The following is a 13,000-nucleotide window of genomic DNA, read 5'->3' as shown; positions in this document are numbered from 1 at the left end:
ATCCATACATTCAGTGATTCACAAATCATGTTTTGTCAGAGAAAGCAAGGTCTTAATTTGCCAAGATAGTGATGATGATACAGATACTGACAGTGCCTATACTCAGTCTGAGACCAAGCTGAAAGTGCTTTATAAACACGGCCATTTACACAGCAGTCTACCTACCTGGGCAGAGCTGACTAAGAGCTGCCTTTGGGTGATCATCATTCGTTTCCGGTGTCACTCAGGCTTTTGTCACGCACAAACACACAAACTCACACAGACATGTAACTGATGCATTATTGTCGGTCATTCATCACCAAATATGGATGTAGTTTTCATGTTACTCTGTTTACATAGCAATTTTTTTTTTTAAACAACACAAATCAAATAGATACATGCATACAAAACAGTGAAAGAACTAAAGCCAATAAATTCCATTTTCAACCCATTCACAATTTTCCGTTCACTGACACAAAGGGAGAAACTACAGGATGTATCTTCTTTTTTAATTTAAAAACATATATTTTATCATATCTGACATACAGGAAAAACATTTTTATGGCAAAGGATTCCACAAGAGAATCACAAATTCTCCAAACTCTCCTTAACATTACTAGCAAGCAAAGAAAAGATGGTGGACAACACAAATTATTGTGACTGTGTACAGCAGCGTGCGCACGCAACCCTCACTCGTTCATCACCGCAAAACCCTGTTACAGTGCAGTCAAACATGGATACAATCCATCCAATGCTGATGAAACCACTTTTATTTTTATCAGTCTAACTTCACTGAATGCTATTTAAATTTCATATCTAAACTGTACATGTAAACCATTTCCTTTCTTAAAACATTTCTTGTTTTTGTTCGGTTGTCTGATGTGATCTATTTGCATGTTTTTTTGTTTGTTTTTTAAAATCCAATTTACACCCATAAAAACGTGTCAATAGTGCCCAGTTTCAATGTTGTCTGAATGAAAGTGAATCTTAAGAGTATATTGCAGTAGGTATCACAAAGGCCACCTCAATAAGAATGATGATGTGTGAAGCAACTGAATTCATGTAATGCTGCTGTCAAACCAGATGTGGAGGCCATTTCAATGTCGCAAGTGAATAAGTGGGAAAGACGTGATATGTTGCATGCAAACTGAATGACCTATCATTCCAACTCAACCTCTAAAAATTGCCAAACTTTTAAACATATTTAACCCCATCAATGCTAAACCTTGGTGAAATGAGATCAATGAGCAAAGGCGGTTACACTTTGTTGTGCGTCTTCATTGGTATAATCAATTTTGCTGATCATAAGTGATGCAACCCCAAGTGGAAGAAATCCTAGAAGAGAATGATGACAGAATTACTGACTTGTGGGTTCTGTCTCACTGAGGTGACAGCCCTTCACATGCATATTCATCTACAGACAACAGCAGTCAAGGTGTTAACATTTCTGACTGGTTTTTGCTCAACATGACTATTGAACACATCAGATTCCAACAAAAAGCTTTCATTCTGCTTACTTTTGGAAAAGTTCATTTATGCTACCACATGATATAGCTGCTTGTGTGTAGTGCACAGTGTTGTTCTTGTCCTTTCCATTTCAAACCACACTCTTGCCAGTCCATTTTGAATCACCCCTACAGAAGTTATGTCAGATTTCAGTATTCCCCAGCTGCACAATCAAAGCTTTTCTCCATTCATTTTGAAACATCATTCATCTCTCAGATATGTCAGCAGGTGTCTCAAGTTCTATTTCTGACAAAACAAGTCCCCACTGCCTCTTGTTTGCTGGGATATTTGCATTCAAGTTTGGGCAAACTTGTATGTACACAATCACCACAATCTACTTTCAGTACATAGGGGAAAAATGAATACCAGTGACTGAGCCAAGAGTCTGTTTCAAGCCTGAACACACAATGTTCTTTTAAAATCACCTTCACTTATGGTTCCCATACACCCAGTTAACAACCAACCAGCAAAAGAAACCAAAATAATTATTTGTGCACACATACACTCCAACATACAATCTGGCTGGATTCAGCTAGTGAGTGTTATAGACTTACAGCACCAAATACAGATGAACTGTTTCTACGCATTACATACAATAAAACAAAATAACAACTGAACTCATCTTCTCCCTAAAGCTGCAGTTTTCAATCTTCCTGGGAGGGAGGGAAGGGGAAGGAGGAGGGCAGGGCAGGGGGAGGGGATCTCTTTATGCCTGTTGGGACACTGATCACCAACAAGTGCTCTCCAGTCCCAGTCCTGTGCCAGTCGCTCCAGCTGTCCCCAGGTATGGCCTGTCCTCTTCATGTCTGCCTCCAGGTCATGGCGCCAGGGGATGGGTGACCAGGAGCAGGAAGAAACTGGAGAGTTTCCAGACAAGAAGAAGAGGACTTGGGTTTTCTTCAAAGTGTTGGTGGCAATCTAACACCAATTTTTGACTTCAAGCCCAGGTGTACTCACTTCAGGGTGGTGTATCACAAGTTATTTGGATCAAGTATCTGTAATTAAACAGTTGTTTGCACTTTGCTTGGATGCCACATGTTCAGTAATGTTTATAGCGCAGCTGACCACTCAGGACTGAACGGCTTACCACCATTAAAAAAATACACATCCAGAATTCATCATACGACTTTCAAGAAATAACTGTATAACATCATTAATATCAATTATCACACAAATTTGGCATGTAAACCAAAACTGAAAACAGAAAAACAGGTGTATATCAATCATTCTATGCAAATAAACGGACACCAGTGATACCAGTTACCTCAAATAAAAAAACACACCAAAATTTTTTTTACAAAATCTGTTTTCAAAGCAGAGAAATTATAAAAAAAACAACACAAGTCCAAAGCAACTATTTTTTCAGTGTGCGTATATAAGGATGCACTTGTGCACGTATATCTTGCACATAAATGATGACTATGTGATCAAGCAATACCATAAACATCTACATTAAAAAAAAATAAAAAAGCACATGAACTAGTATCATCTGAGGAACTAAACAAATGCACATAAAGTACAAATGTGGCATTTGTAGTCAGAGGTTGCCTTTCCTGTCAGACCTACAAAGGATGAAGACAGAAAGAAAAGAAAGAGGTAGAAATAATGTGGTGGATGCGGGACTCTAATAGTATTACCATGACACTGATTGATGTTTCAGTACTTTCACATACCACAAACTGTCAAAATTGTGAACTGATTTCTAACATTCTAATCTTTAAAGTAATATAAGTGATGTGCTTTTCTGATTGCAAGCCAAGAAAAAACAACAAAAAACACCCCCAAAACTGAGCAATTATTGCTCTGCTACCCTTCCACTGTTTTGCCAATGATCTTGTTATGTCATATAAGTGCACGTTACATCATTCCCGTTTTTTCATAATTTATTTCTTAATTGGTGCAAAGTTGACCGACTCATACAGGAAGATGCAGTGACTGGTATTTTGGTGTTGGCTGAACATCTGCTGTTGTCCTAAACTTTGACTTTCTTTGATCAAACATCACCAACTGTACATAAAGCTGGTCTGTTCCTCTGATTGCATTGTCATGACTTTTTTGTTACTTTCTTTTTTGCTGCTGCTGCTGATCTTGGTGTTACTGTGCTTACATGTGTACATTTATGCTGAACTTTTTTTGCTGTTAATGTGCATAAGGTGTGTGTGTTTGTGCCAACTCTTAGCTCTACGTCTACATGTGCTCATCAAATTTTGTGCTGAAACTGTTGCTGCTAATGTGCATTTCTAAGTGCTGAAACATGTGCATGTATAGATATGCAAATGTGTGTTACTTTGAGCTGTTTGGTATGTATGTGTATTTTTGTTGTGTGTATGTGTGCATGCACACAATGCATTAACATCTTCCTGTAATACTATCAGGTAAGAGACAAACCTCTAGCATTTTTAAAACCCAGCAACAGAAGTAAAGAAATCCCTGCAACAAAACTATGTATATTCCAAAACTAGTTTTCGTTATCTGCTAAGCTTGGCTGCACACTTTTCAAACACCACACTTTCTCTACTGTGTGTGAAAATGATTTTTGGTTTTGTTTTAGTTTACAGTTTCCCCTGAGTGAGGATTTAAAAAAAAAAAAAGTTCAATTGTTGTATGTGTGCATGTTCATGTGTTCATGCATGTGCCCATGTGTATGTGTACAAGTATGTTTGTAGTTTTATCCTGTCATGAAATCCTCATCAGACTTTCCAACACTCTGTATCTGTAAACTAAACACAAGCAATGCTATCATCAAAGTTCTATTATTGCTGACTGAAAACACAAACATTTTATTCACCAGTTACTTCTCTCACAACTTTTCTTTTTAATCCCCAGCATACAACCGAATGTTCAAATCATCAAGACTTCTTGTCTGTTTGTAACTGTTTAATATTATGTGAATATTTACATGTAAACATGCAAATGCAATATCTCCACAGCCAAACCTTTCAAAATGTTTGTCGCATCTTTTTCACACATGCACTCAAGCTTAAACATACACCTGCACACAACACTGATCCCAATGTTACCACTTCTAGTTAAAAGAAGTCGTACAATTTAACCACAAGGCAAACAGCGGAGCTAACAAAGAAGCATCTCCATATTTTTCAACCACAAAGTGCTTTGGATAGCACAGTGTACCCCCTTTTTCTTTTTGAACATCTTCACCATTATCACCCATACAAAAAAAACACCATAACCAAGCCTTATTGCCTTCTGACCTGAAAAAAAAAAAAGCAGACTGATTTGTTTTGACAGAGGCATGTATCTTATCTTGTTTTTCTTCATCCATTTAAAAAAAAAAAAGCAAAAAAAAAAGAAAAAAAGCTGGAATTGGTATTAAAAAAACACACCTTTTTTCTCTCCATTTTTCAAGCAGCTTTCTGATTACTGGCTTCTGATACTTACAAACGCATCCAATCTAAATCCAGACTGTAGAAGCTGCACCGAGACATGACAATGCAATTGAAAACTGAAATGCAATGAAAAAGTGCATACACATGATGACTGTGTTCCCTCACTGCACTAGGCATTGACTGTTGTAATTGTCTGAATTTTTAAAATTTTATAAAGGAGCAATTGCTTTCTGGCTGCCTGATTTAATCTTACAGTACCATTCATCACAGCTTCAGTCCTTGGCTGTGCACTGATCACATTCAGTATAATCTTTCATCTTAGTTAACCCCCAAGGTAAAAAGACGACCCTTTTTCCTTCTTTTAATCCAAGGATCAAAGTCAACCTCTGAAAGTTACACTTATGGGAACACTGCTTGGAATACCTCCAGGCAGAATATACATCTGCTGCAGTTTGAGTTGAGCTCACAAGACACGTCTATCAAGCCATGCCAACACACACACTATTGACATAGCCATAAACCTAGATTCTGGACACATGCATGTGTGCAATTTGAGTACAGCACTGGTCAAACATGGGCAACTTCCAGAGACAATGATAAGGCGACACACAATTTCGGAAAAAGCATCACTCTGTTACCTGAAAATTATGGCATGATAAGATACGATGTATAAAAAATCAGAAAAGGGGAAGAAAAAGAAAATGTCTCTTCACATGGAACGATCATCAAAACACTGCTTTTAGTTTACATTCAACAAACTGCAAAGCACTGCTCCAACAAACTTCATCATGATCATGGCATTAAAATTCAAATATCAATTAAAACCATTACCTTTACTTGGGATAATATATAATATCAAAACACATTCAGTTCAACATCACTGAGTACTGGCCTGGTTGTCCAAGTGAGATGTGCACACATGATTGGAAAGGCAAATATCAGCTTAACTGAAAGATGAAACAACAGGGAAAAAGTTCAACTTAAGACATGTTAATCAAACCACTGATTGCTGGATGTCAGATAATGATCTGGCAATCTACAAAGAACAGGTCCAAGTGAATAAACAGAAAGCTGGTTAAGAAGTATCTAAGTGTGTAGAAAAAACCTTCGCCTTACAGTACAGAAAAAAAAGACAGAAAGGTGGAAGTGACTATTATAATTTTGCCTCAAATGAGCTCTTTAGACTAAATCAGAGAGAGGTGTTTCCTAAAGCAAGGTCTCCGTATGCATTAAAAATGTGACCTAATATCTATCCAATTTCAAGACTAACACTAACTGATCTGCCAGTGTTCAAATTCTTTAAGCCGTTCATGTCTTTTCATACTTCCCCTATATGTAATTTCCATTCTGCATTTCAGTACACAATTTATATCCTTATTTTTACATGTCCCAAATTAAATAATTTTATTTTTCTTTTATTGTTTAGTCAAAGGTTTTGGAGAGGAGCTTCTAATTTGGAGAATATTTCTTGCTTTGTGTCTGTTCTTCATGACAAAAGCTGATACCTGAAGTTTTAAGTGGTTTCAACTTATTGGCTTGGGTGCACTTTTTTTTCATTTCTTTCCTGGTTTCTCCTGACCTCAATGTCTTCCCACAACCCACAAAGCCTCTGGGATTCCCCAGCCCCCAGGTTAACAAACGGTTTGGACGATATATATCTACAGAATATGCAAAATGCAAAGGTGTTACCTGATCACTAGTCATTCATACAAAACTGGCATATCATGACATGTAGACAAAGTTTTTGGTTTCTTTCTCTCATGAACTGAAAAGCAAGCTAAGTATCATTGTAACATAAATCAGTTAAACTACCACTTAGCAAATGTATTTATCTTATTTGTCTGTCACACACACATGAAAAGATAAACACACGCTCTCTCATCACTGGAAAACGTATAACCACAAAATCATCAAATTATCAAAAGCTACATCTCGTTAAGGTAAAATATGAACATTAATCATCGCAGAGAAAGACATAAATTTTGGCTAACCAAACAACCCATTTGTGACGTAAAAATGTCACCAATAGCAGTTTTGGTCGAACAGACTAACACATAATATTCTGGAACTCATCCCTTACTTATCTGGTTCAAGAGAAATTAAGGTGTTTTTTTTAAATTTGTCACAAAGATTCAAGACTTGCAATAGAGCACTAGATCTGAAAAAGAAACAATCTGCACTAAAAAAAAAAAAAATGAACCAAGTTAATAAACAGCATCAATAATGATCATTAGTTCATTAGGAGTTTGTGGTGTACACACTCCTCAGCCTGTTCTCACCTTTCATCTCTTGACATTATCACCTTAAAATCAGTCAAAGTGACCATTTTTCATGCAGTGTACCTGCGTTAAGAATGTGTGTCCACTTTCTAAAGATGAAAACACTGTGACAAATAATGGATACTATCAGCTGCCTTGAGACCTTGTTTATCCCCAAACCCTGAAACTGGGTATCTGGTATCAACATTAAATGAGTTTTAAAAAAAAGAAAAGAAAAACTGTCTTAAAAAAATAATAGTTACCTGTAACCTATCAGTTCCAAGGGGTTCTCTGCATATGGCAAACAGCTGACTGTTGTAATCATTAAAACATATTCTCTGCTTAGTGACAATGACAGAATGTGCCCTAACTTTTCCTCGCTCACATATACTCCAATATATACATATTTCTTTCCCTTCAACACATTCAATCTCATAATCATTTTCCCTCTTACTTCACACAATGCACCAACATATGTCCTCTTACAGGTTCCAGGGGAAGGGGAAAGTGTACCTTGTTTCAACATCAACAGAAATATATATATATATGTATCTATACTTGATGGCCCTATTGGAAGTGCTGCAGACAACAAACCACTACAACTTGCCTTCCTTCCAGCTCCACTGTCATTGAAACAAGAGAACATGCAGGGATATCATTGTATGAGAACCTGTAGGACACATCACAAGTACCAACCACAGTCACTGTCTGCTGTCATCAGTCAAGTCTCCTTCATCACCAGTTGCAGACAGCTCTCCCGTTGTTTTCCAGTCTGAACATTGCCACAATTTTGTCTTTGATATAAAAAAGAAAAAAGAAAAAAACAAAACAAAAAAAACAACAAAAAAAAACCCCAACAAAACCCCCCCACAAGCACAATCTACGTATTGACACCGGATGTGGAGGTGCTTCCAGCAGAAACGTCCGTCTGTAAATCATGTGAGGGCGCAGAAGAATTTGTGTCTGAAGCATCAGAGGAAATATGGCTGTCTGAGGACCGCACATCTGGCACAGTTTCTAACGGATAGTCTGTAATGACGACTGTAACATTATTGCAGGTCACTTTGAACTGTTTCCCTTTACTTCGGTCAATGTTCTTTAACCTTGGAGGTCTGAAAAAGATCAAGAATGCATCAGAATTGTGTTAATAAGTTGTTGCTTTCTTTCTGTAATACAAAAGAAAATTTCAAAATGATCTGAACCCAGGCCCTTGAACCAACATCACCCCACAAGTACACATACACGTAACAGTCTCACAAATAAACACATACAAACACTAAACACACACATACACTACATACCATTAATATTGACACATTGTAGAAAAATCATTAAATCATTTACTGATAAAACACAACAGATAATAAAGCTAAATGATTGTCATTCAGAACATGAATTAAAAAAACAAACAAACCCCGAAGGATATCATACTTAGAGCTTCCAATGGAGCACATGTCTTTGGTAATGGTAAATTTCCTTTTGTTCGCTTGCAAAAGTCATTTACATCATTATCTAGGAACATTCTGTTGTGAAATGATCAATATTTCAGTCACTAACCTGAATGAAAAGCTCTCGCTGATGGCAACCTACAAATGTTTTCAACTCTGATTAGTAATATTTGAAAAAAAAAAAAAAAATAAAAGAACTGTATGAGGAGTTGATAATTCTACATTATGACCTTTGTATATGAAATGAATTGTCAAACACCTCTTACTACAGATTATTTTCATGTTCAGAACTATGTCCTCTACTACTGACACACTGTGTCTGCAAATGACTCATGGGTCACTGGAAACAAGACTGTGTTCCACGGTGGGTCCTTGCAACTGATTCTCGCACATTTATCACAGCAATGAAACAGGAAGAGCCAAGGGAAGCAACTCTTGCAATAATCAAAGGGGAGCAACTCTTGTAATGCTCAATCTATTGCTCTGGCTCTACATCAAACACTGCACACAAGCAGCCAGCAGCAGCTTGCTACCAGTGTTACACTGGTACTTAACAGTGCAGACTGCACATGCGCCAACACTGATACTGTGAAAGCAAGCATCTTCACAAGATACTCACCCATTCTGTTGTTCTCTTCGTTCCCTATGCTGTTTCTCTTTTTTTCTTTCTGAAGTGGATCTCTCTTTTTTTGTTGGCGGAGGAGCAAACTGCTGTTCTACCTGCTGTGCCAACTGTGGGTTGATGCGAGGTTTTCTGAAAAAAAATGACAGTCATGAGCATAACTGGCTGTGATAATTTAGTCTAATAACAAGTAATATCATCTTAGATGAACACTGAACATACTATAATATATAGAAAATGTGTAATTAAAAGTATGTTATAAATGAAATGATGGCTGCGATACTTCTATCGACATTTGCTAACCCCAAGGAAGTAGGATAAATGTCAACCACAGTTCAGTAAGTTAACTATGTGACCAATCTTCTGCAAATTCTTTTTTTGTTGTTGTTGTTGTCTGTCTCATTTTCATACCGTATCCACTGTCAATTTCTTAATAAACAACATATTACATACATATATAATTATAAATCATAATTCTAAATGCATTTGGTAAGAATGGATCAAAGACAGATCATGCTGATATAAAAACAAAACGTAAGAACACACACACACAAAATTCTTGGCTACAATTTAATAAAAATCATCGCATACTAACCGTGTGGAGGTGCCTTTCCGTACATCACACATCTCGCATTTGTATGCCTCAGGTGAGTTTTTGAAGGTGCAGACAGAGCAGTCCCAAAAGCCATCATCTGCCACTTTTGCTTGGCGTTTTGACCCTCTTTAATAACAAAAAAATTAATTTAGCTGTTATTTAACACAGTTGATGATGAGTAATGGTAAGTGATCTAGACAATAACTAGACTACAGCAGAACCGATGTAACAACTGCACTAATAAAATGTCAACTGTTTCCTGACTGCCATGCCAAACACACACTTCCACACAGACAAAGTGACACACAATTATCTTTTTTTGGGGGGGTTGGGTTTGGGGTGTGGGGTAGGGGATCTCCCACATAATCTGTTCCAGAATTCTCACTTTCTCATTTTCTCACCAGCTACCAACTCCATCTCAGCCCTTTTTGCCAGTTCAAACCAGTAACTGAAACTGAAATACTCAAACAGTCAAAGAGTAAAAGAACGAAAAATAACCAGAACTAACATTACAATAAACATCAGACAAGATGAAACCTCAGTAACTCAGTTAAAGGTGCACAGCTTTTTTCATCCTCCACAAACTTCAAATAGTGACTGCCTGCAATTGAAACAAGAGATAGCTAGTTTGTCCTCTGGGGATGGATTATAGCTTGCTATCCCTTGCTTGTTGCCAACTACAGAGTGAGACATCAACTCCAAGATCCAACAGCAACACATTCATGAGTTAAACATGATCATGATGCAAAATGCTTCTCTGCAAAATTTGAGACAGTCTCTTTTGATTCTGGTTTTATATTTAACTAAGCCACTACTGACAATACTTTTAACAGTGGGAAAGGGGGCCAGAGATCTGCACCATTATCTCAAGTCAAGTGCTGGCACTGATCTGGAGCTTGACTGGCATCAGTTGGCCGGAATTTGGCAACAAATAGCCAAAGAGAAATTCCCCTGCTCCAAACTGCATGAGCACCAAGTCAAAACAAGTGGAAAGAAGAAAGCTTTACTGAAGAAGAATGCAAGAACAAAACAAAGAACAACAAATTCTGAGAGAAATATGAGAGTATCTATCAAAACTATCAAACTGAAGTAATAATAATAATTAAAAAAAAAAACTTTCAATAAATTTTCTTTAGACATAAAGAAAATGTTAACCCAGTACAAAAATGGTATCCAAAACAGGACCTTTTCTTTCCTGTATTATGTATAACTAAAATCCGTTTCCCCACCAACGATAAGTACATGGATATCATTTAATAAGAAAATATTATCACCAGAAAGAAAAAAATAATGGTCAATTTTCTTTCAAAGAAAAGCTGGGCGATCCCTCCGTCAGATTCAATACTTCGTCAATTCAGATTAATATTCTTTTGCATGCACTTTATTTGTTTTTATCATTTTATGTGTGAAGTGATGTGCTTGTGTTTGAGATGAGTTGTGTTCAGATGACTTTATTGTTTGATACTGACCAGAACCGAAATAATTCGGAAGATTTCATATCCACACAAAGTAGAAAGAAGTGAAAAGAAAAACATTCCCTTGAAGCCAGTATACATCATTACATGTGTTTGCACACATATTTGGCATGGTAAATTTTAATCTTTGATGAAAAGCAGACTGTACACACATAATTATCCAGTAAGATTAAGTGAGAATGAAAACCTTAAAAAAAGAAGTCTGTGCTGACTCAAGCCTGTGTGTAACAATGATAATGTCAACACAAGTTTGTCTCTGTGTGTATGCTTGAGAGAGAGAGAGACTTGAGACTAGAGAGGACTAGACTACAGAGAGGGAGAGAGAGAGACGGAGGGAGAGAGAGAGGGGGTGAGAGAGAGAGAAAGGAGCAAGAGAGATGACCACTTTATCAGTGAAAAACATGTACCATATTACATTAAGTTGATTAACACGTGTCTGTGTGTATGCCACTACGACTATGCGTGTGCATGTGCGCGCAAACATTTCAGTCTTTGCAAGTACATCGATGTCATCATATCTTAAATTTGCATGTGTAATCAATTATATAATCTATCACCTGTTTTGTTGCTGATGAAGCACAAAGTAAACAAAATAGTCTGAAAGGAAAAACGTGAATCCATAGCGCCGGCGATTCGATTCAGTTTGTTACTGGTAACATCGGTGTTAAAATTCATCCGTTGTAAAGACTGCAAATGACCAAACTGCATATTTTCACTGGTAATGTGGTGATGTACGTGATGATGTGCAAAAAAGGACTGGAGGAATATTCACAAAGACCGCTAGTGTAAACGAATAAAGAGAAACTCGAAACAACCGATTGGCGATTCACAACAAAACATTGTCAGCATTCCAGAACCAACCATCGCAAATTCCCAATTGTAAACACAATGCAACAACTGAACATTAAAAGTATTCCATGCAATGTATAAGCTATTACCTTCCTGACCCACGTTTCTCCTCCATTTTCACAAGAACTCCCTCTCAGACTATCTTTGTTCTTTTGTCTGGCCTTTCGCCTCTTCTCTCGTGCAAATGAGACAAAGATGGCGGACAGTTTGGTCACATGACAAGCACACATCCAATCACAGAACAGAACATTGTCTGGACTGGTGACATCATTCCGCGGGAAAAATAGGTTGACCCATTTTGGGGTCACTTTGACCAATAACAAATGAAATGAAAATAGAACAGAGCAGGGAAAGGTTGATGGAAGTGATAGGTACGGTGTCGGGAGAGAGGACGGAAGAGGAAGGATCTACAGCTTATTGTTGACCAAATCAAACTGTTATACAGTGTTTTCTTTGTGTTTGGTGTAAGTGGTTTGGTCTTCAAGGCGGATGATAATTGACGATCTGCTGCAAGTGGACTGTTAAGATAGAAGTTATCTTTTTTGAAAATTGACCACACTTCCTTTCACACTTGCAGTGTTTTTGTTTTTGTTTTCTTTTTCTTTTTTCACAATCGAGGTAGCTTTCGGTAAAGTAAAACTTTGAATAAAAGAAGAAAAAAAAGTTCTGAATTGTTTCAGCACATAGAATTTGATTATATGTTTATGTTTGTGTGTGTATAGTTTATTACTGAGTCACATTTTGGTGTGTATGTGCAACATTGATGAAATGTGTTATCTATAAACTGTCAATAATAATAATACTGATAATAATAATAATAACAATGGCCATTTGTTGAGCACTTTCCTTCAAGTTCCTTCAAGAGAGCTCAAAGCACTTTACTGACAATAAACATTAAACACTCACACACACACACACACG

General features: G+C 37.1%; 1 protein-coding gene across 1 annotated transcript; it reads right to left on the bottom strand.

Annotated features, from left to right (window-relative positions):
* Positions 1 to 467: 467 nt before the first annotated feature.
* Positions 468 to 12,279, bottom strand: LOC143284702 (YY1-associated factor 2-like). Its single transcript, XM_076591633.1, has 4 exons — positions 12,169 to 12,279; positions 9,756 to 9,881; positions 9,158 to 9,292; positions 468 to 8,202 (listed from the first exon to the last, which is right to left on the bottom strand). Exons 1-4 carry the CDS (start codon positions 12,192 to 12,194, stop codon positions 7,971 to 7,973), a joined length of 519 nt encoding a protein of 172 aa, XP_076447748.1. The 5' UTR covers positions 12,195 to 12,279; the 3' UTR covers positions 468 to 7,970.
* Between the last annotated feature and the right edge of the window lie 721 nt (positions 12,280 to 13,000).

The sequence above is a fragment of the Babylonia areolata genome, chromosome 8 (genome assembly GCF_041734735.1).
Source record: "Babylonia areolata isolate BAREFJ2019XMU chromosome 8, ASM4173473v1, whole genome shotgun sequence".
NCBI classification, from domain to species: Eukaryota; Metazoa; Mollusca; class Gastropoda; order Neogastropoda; family Buccinidae; genus Babylonia; species Babylonia areolata.
This window is presented reverse-complemented; position numbering and strand designations above follow the sequence as displayed.

Bases quoted from the DNA above. Each gene is read 5' to 3' on its own strand.
- LOC143284702 (XM_076591633.1), bottom strand. From the start codon at position 12,194: ATGGAGGAGAAACGTGGGTCAGGAAG. The intron at 9,293-9,755 runs GTTAGTATGCGA...ATTTTTTTTCAG, and splicing joins CGGAAAGGCACCTCCACACG to AAAACCTCGCATCAACCCAC. The intron at 8,203-9,157 runs GTGAGTATCTTG...GATCTTTTTCAG, and splicing joins CGAAGAGAACAACAGAATGG to ACCTCCAAGGTTAAAGAACA.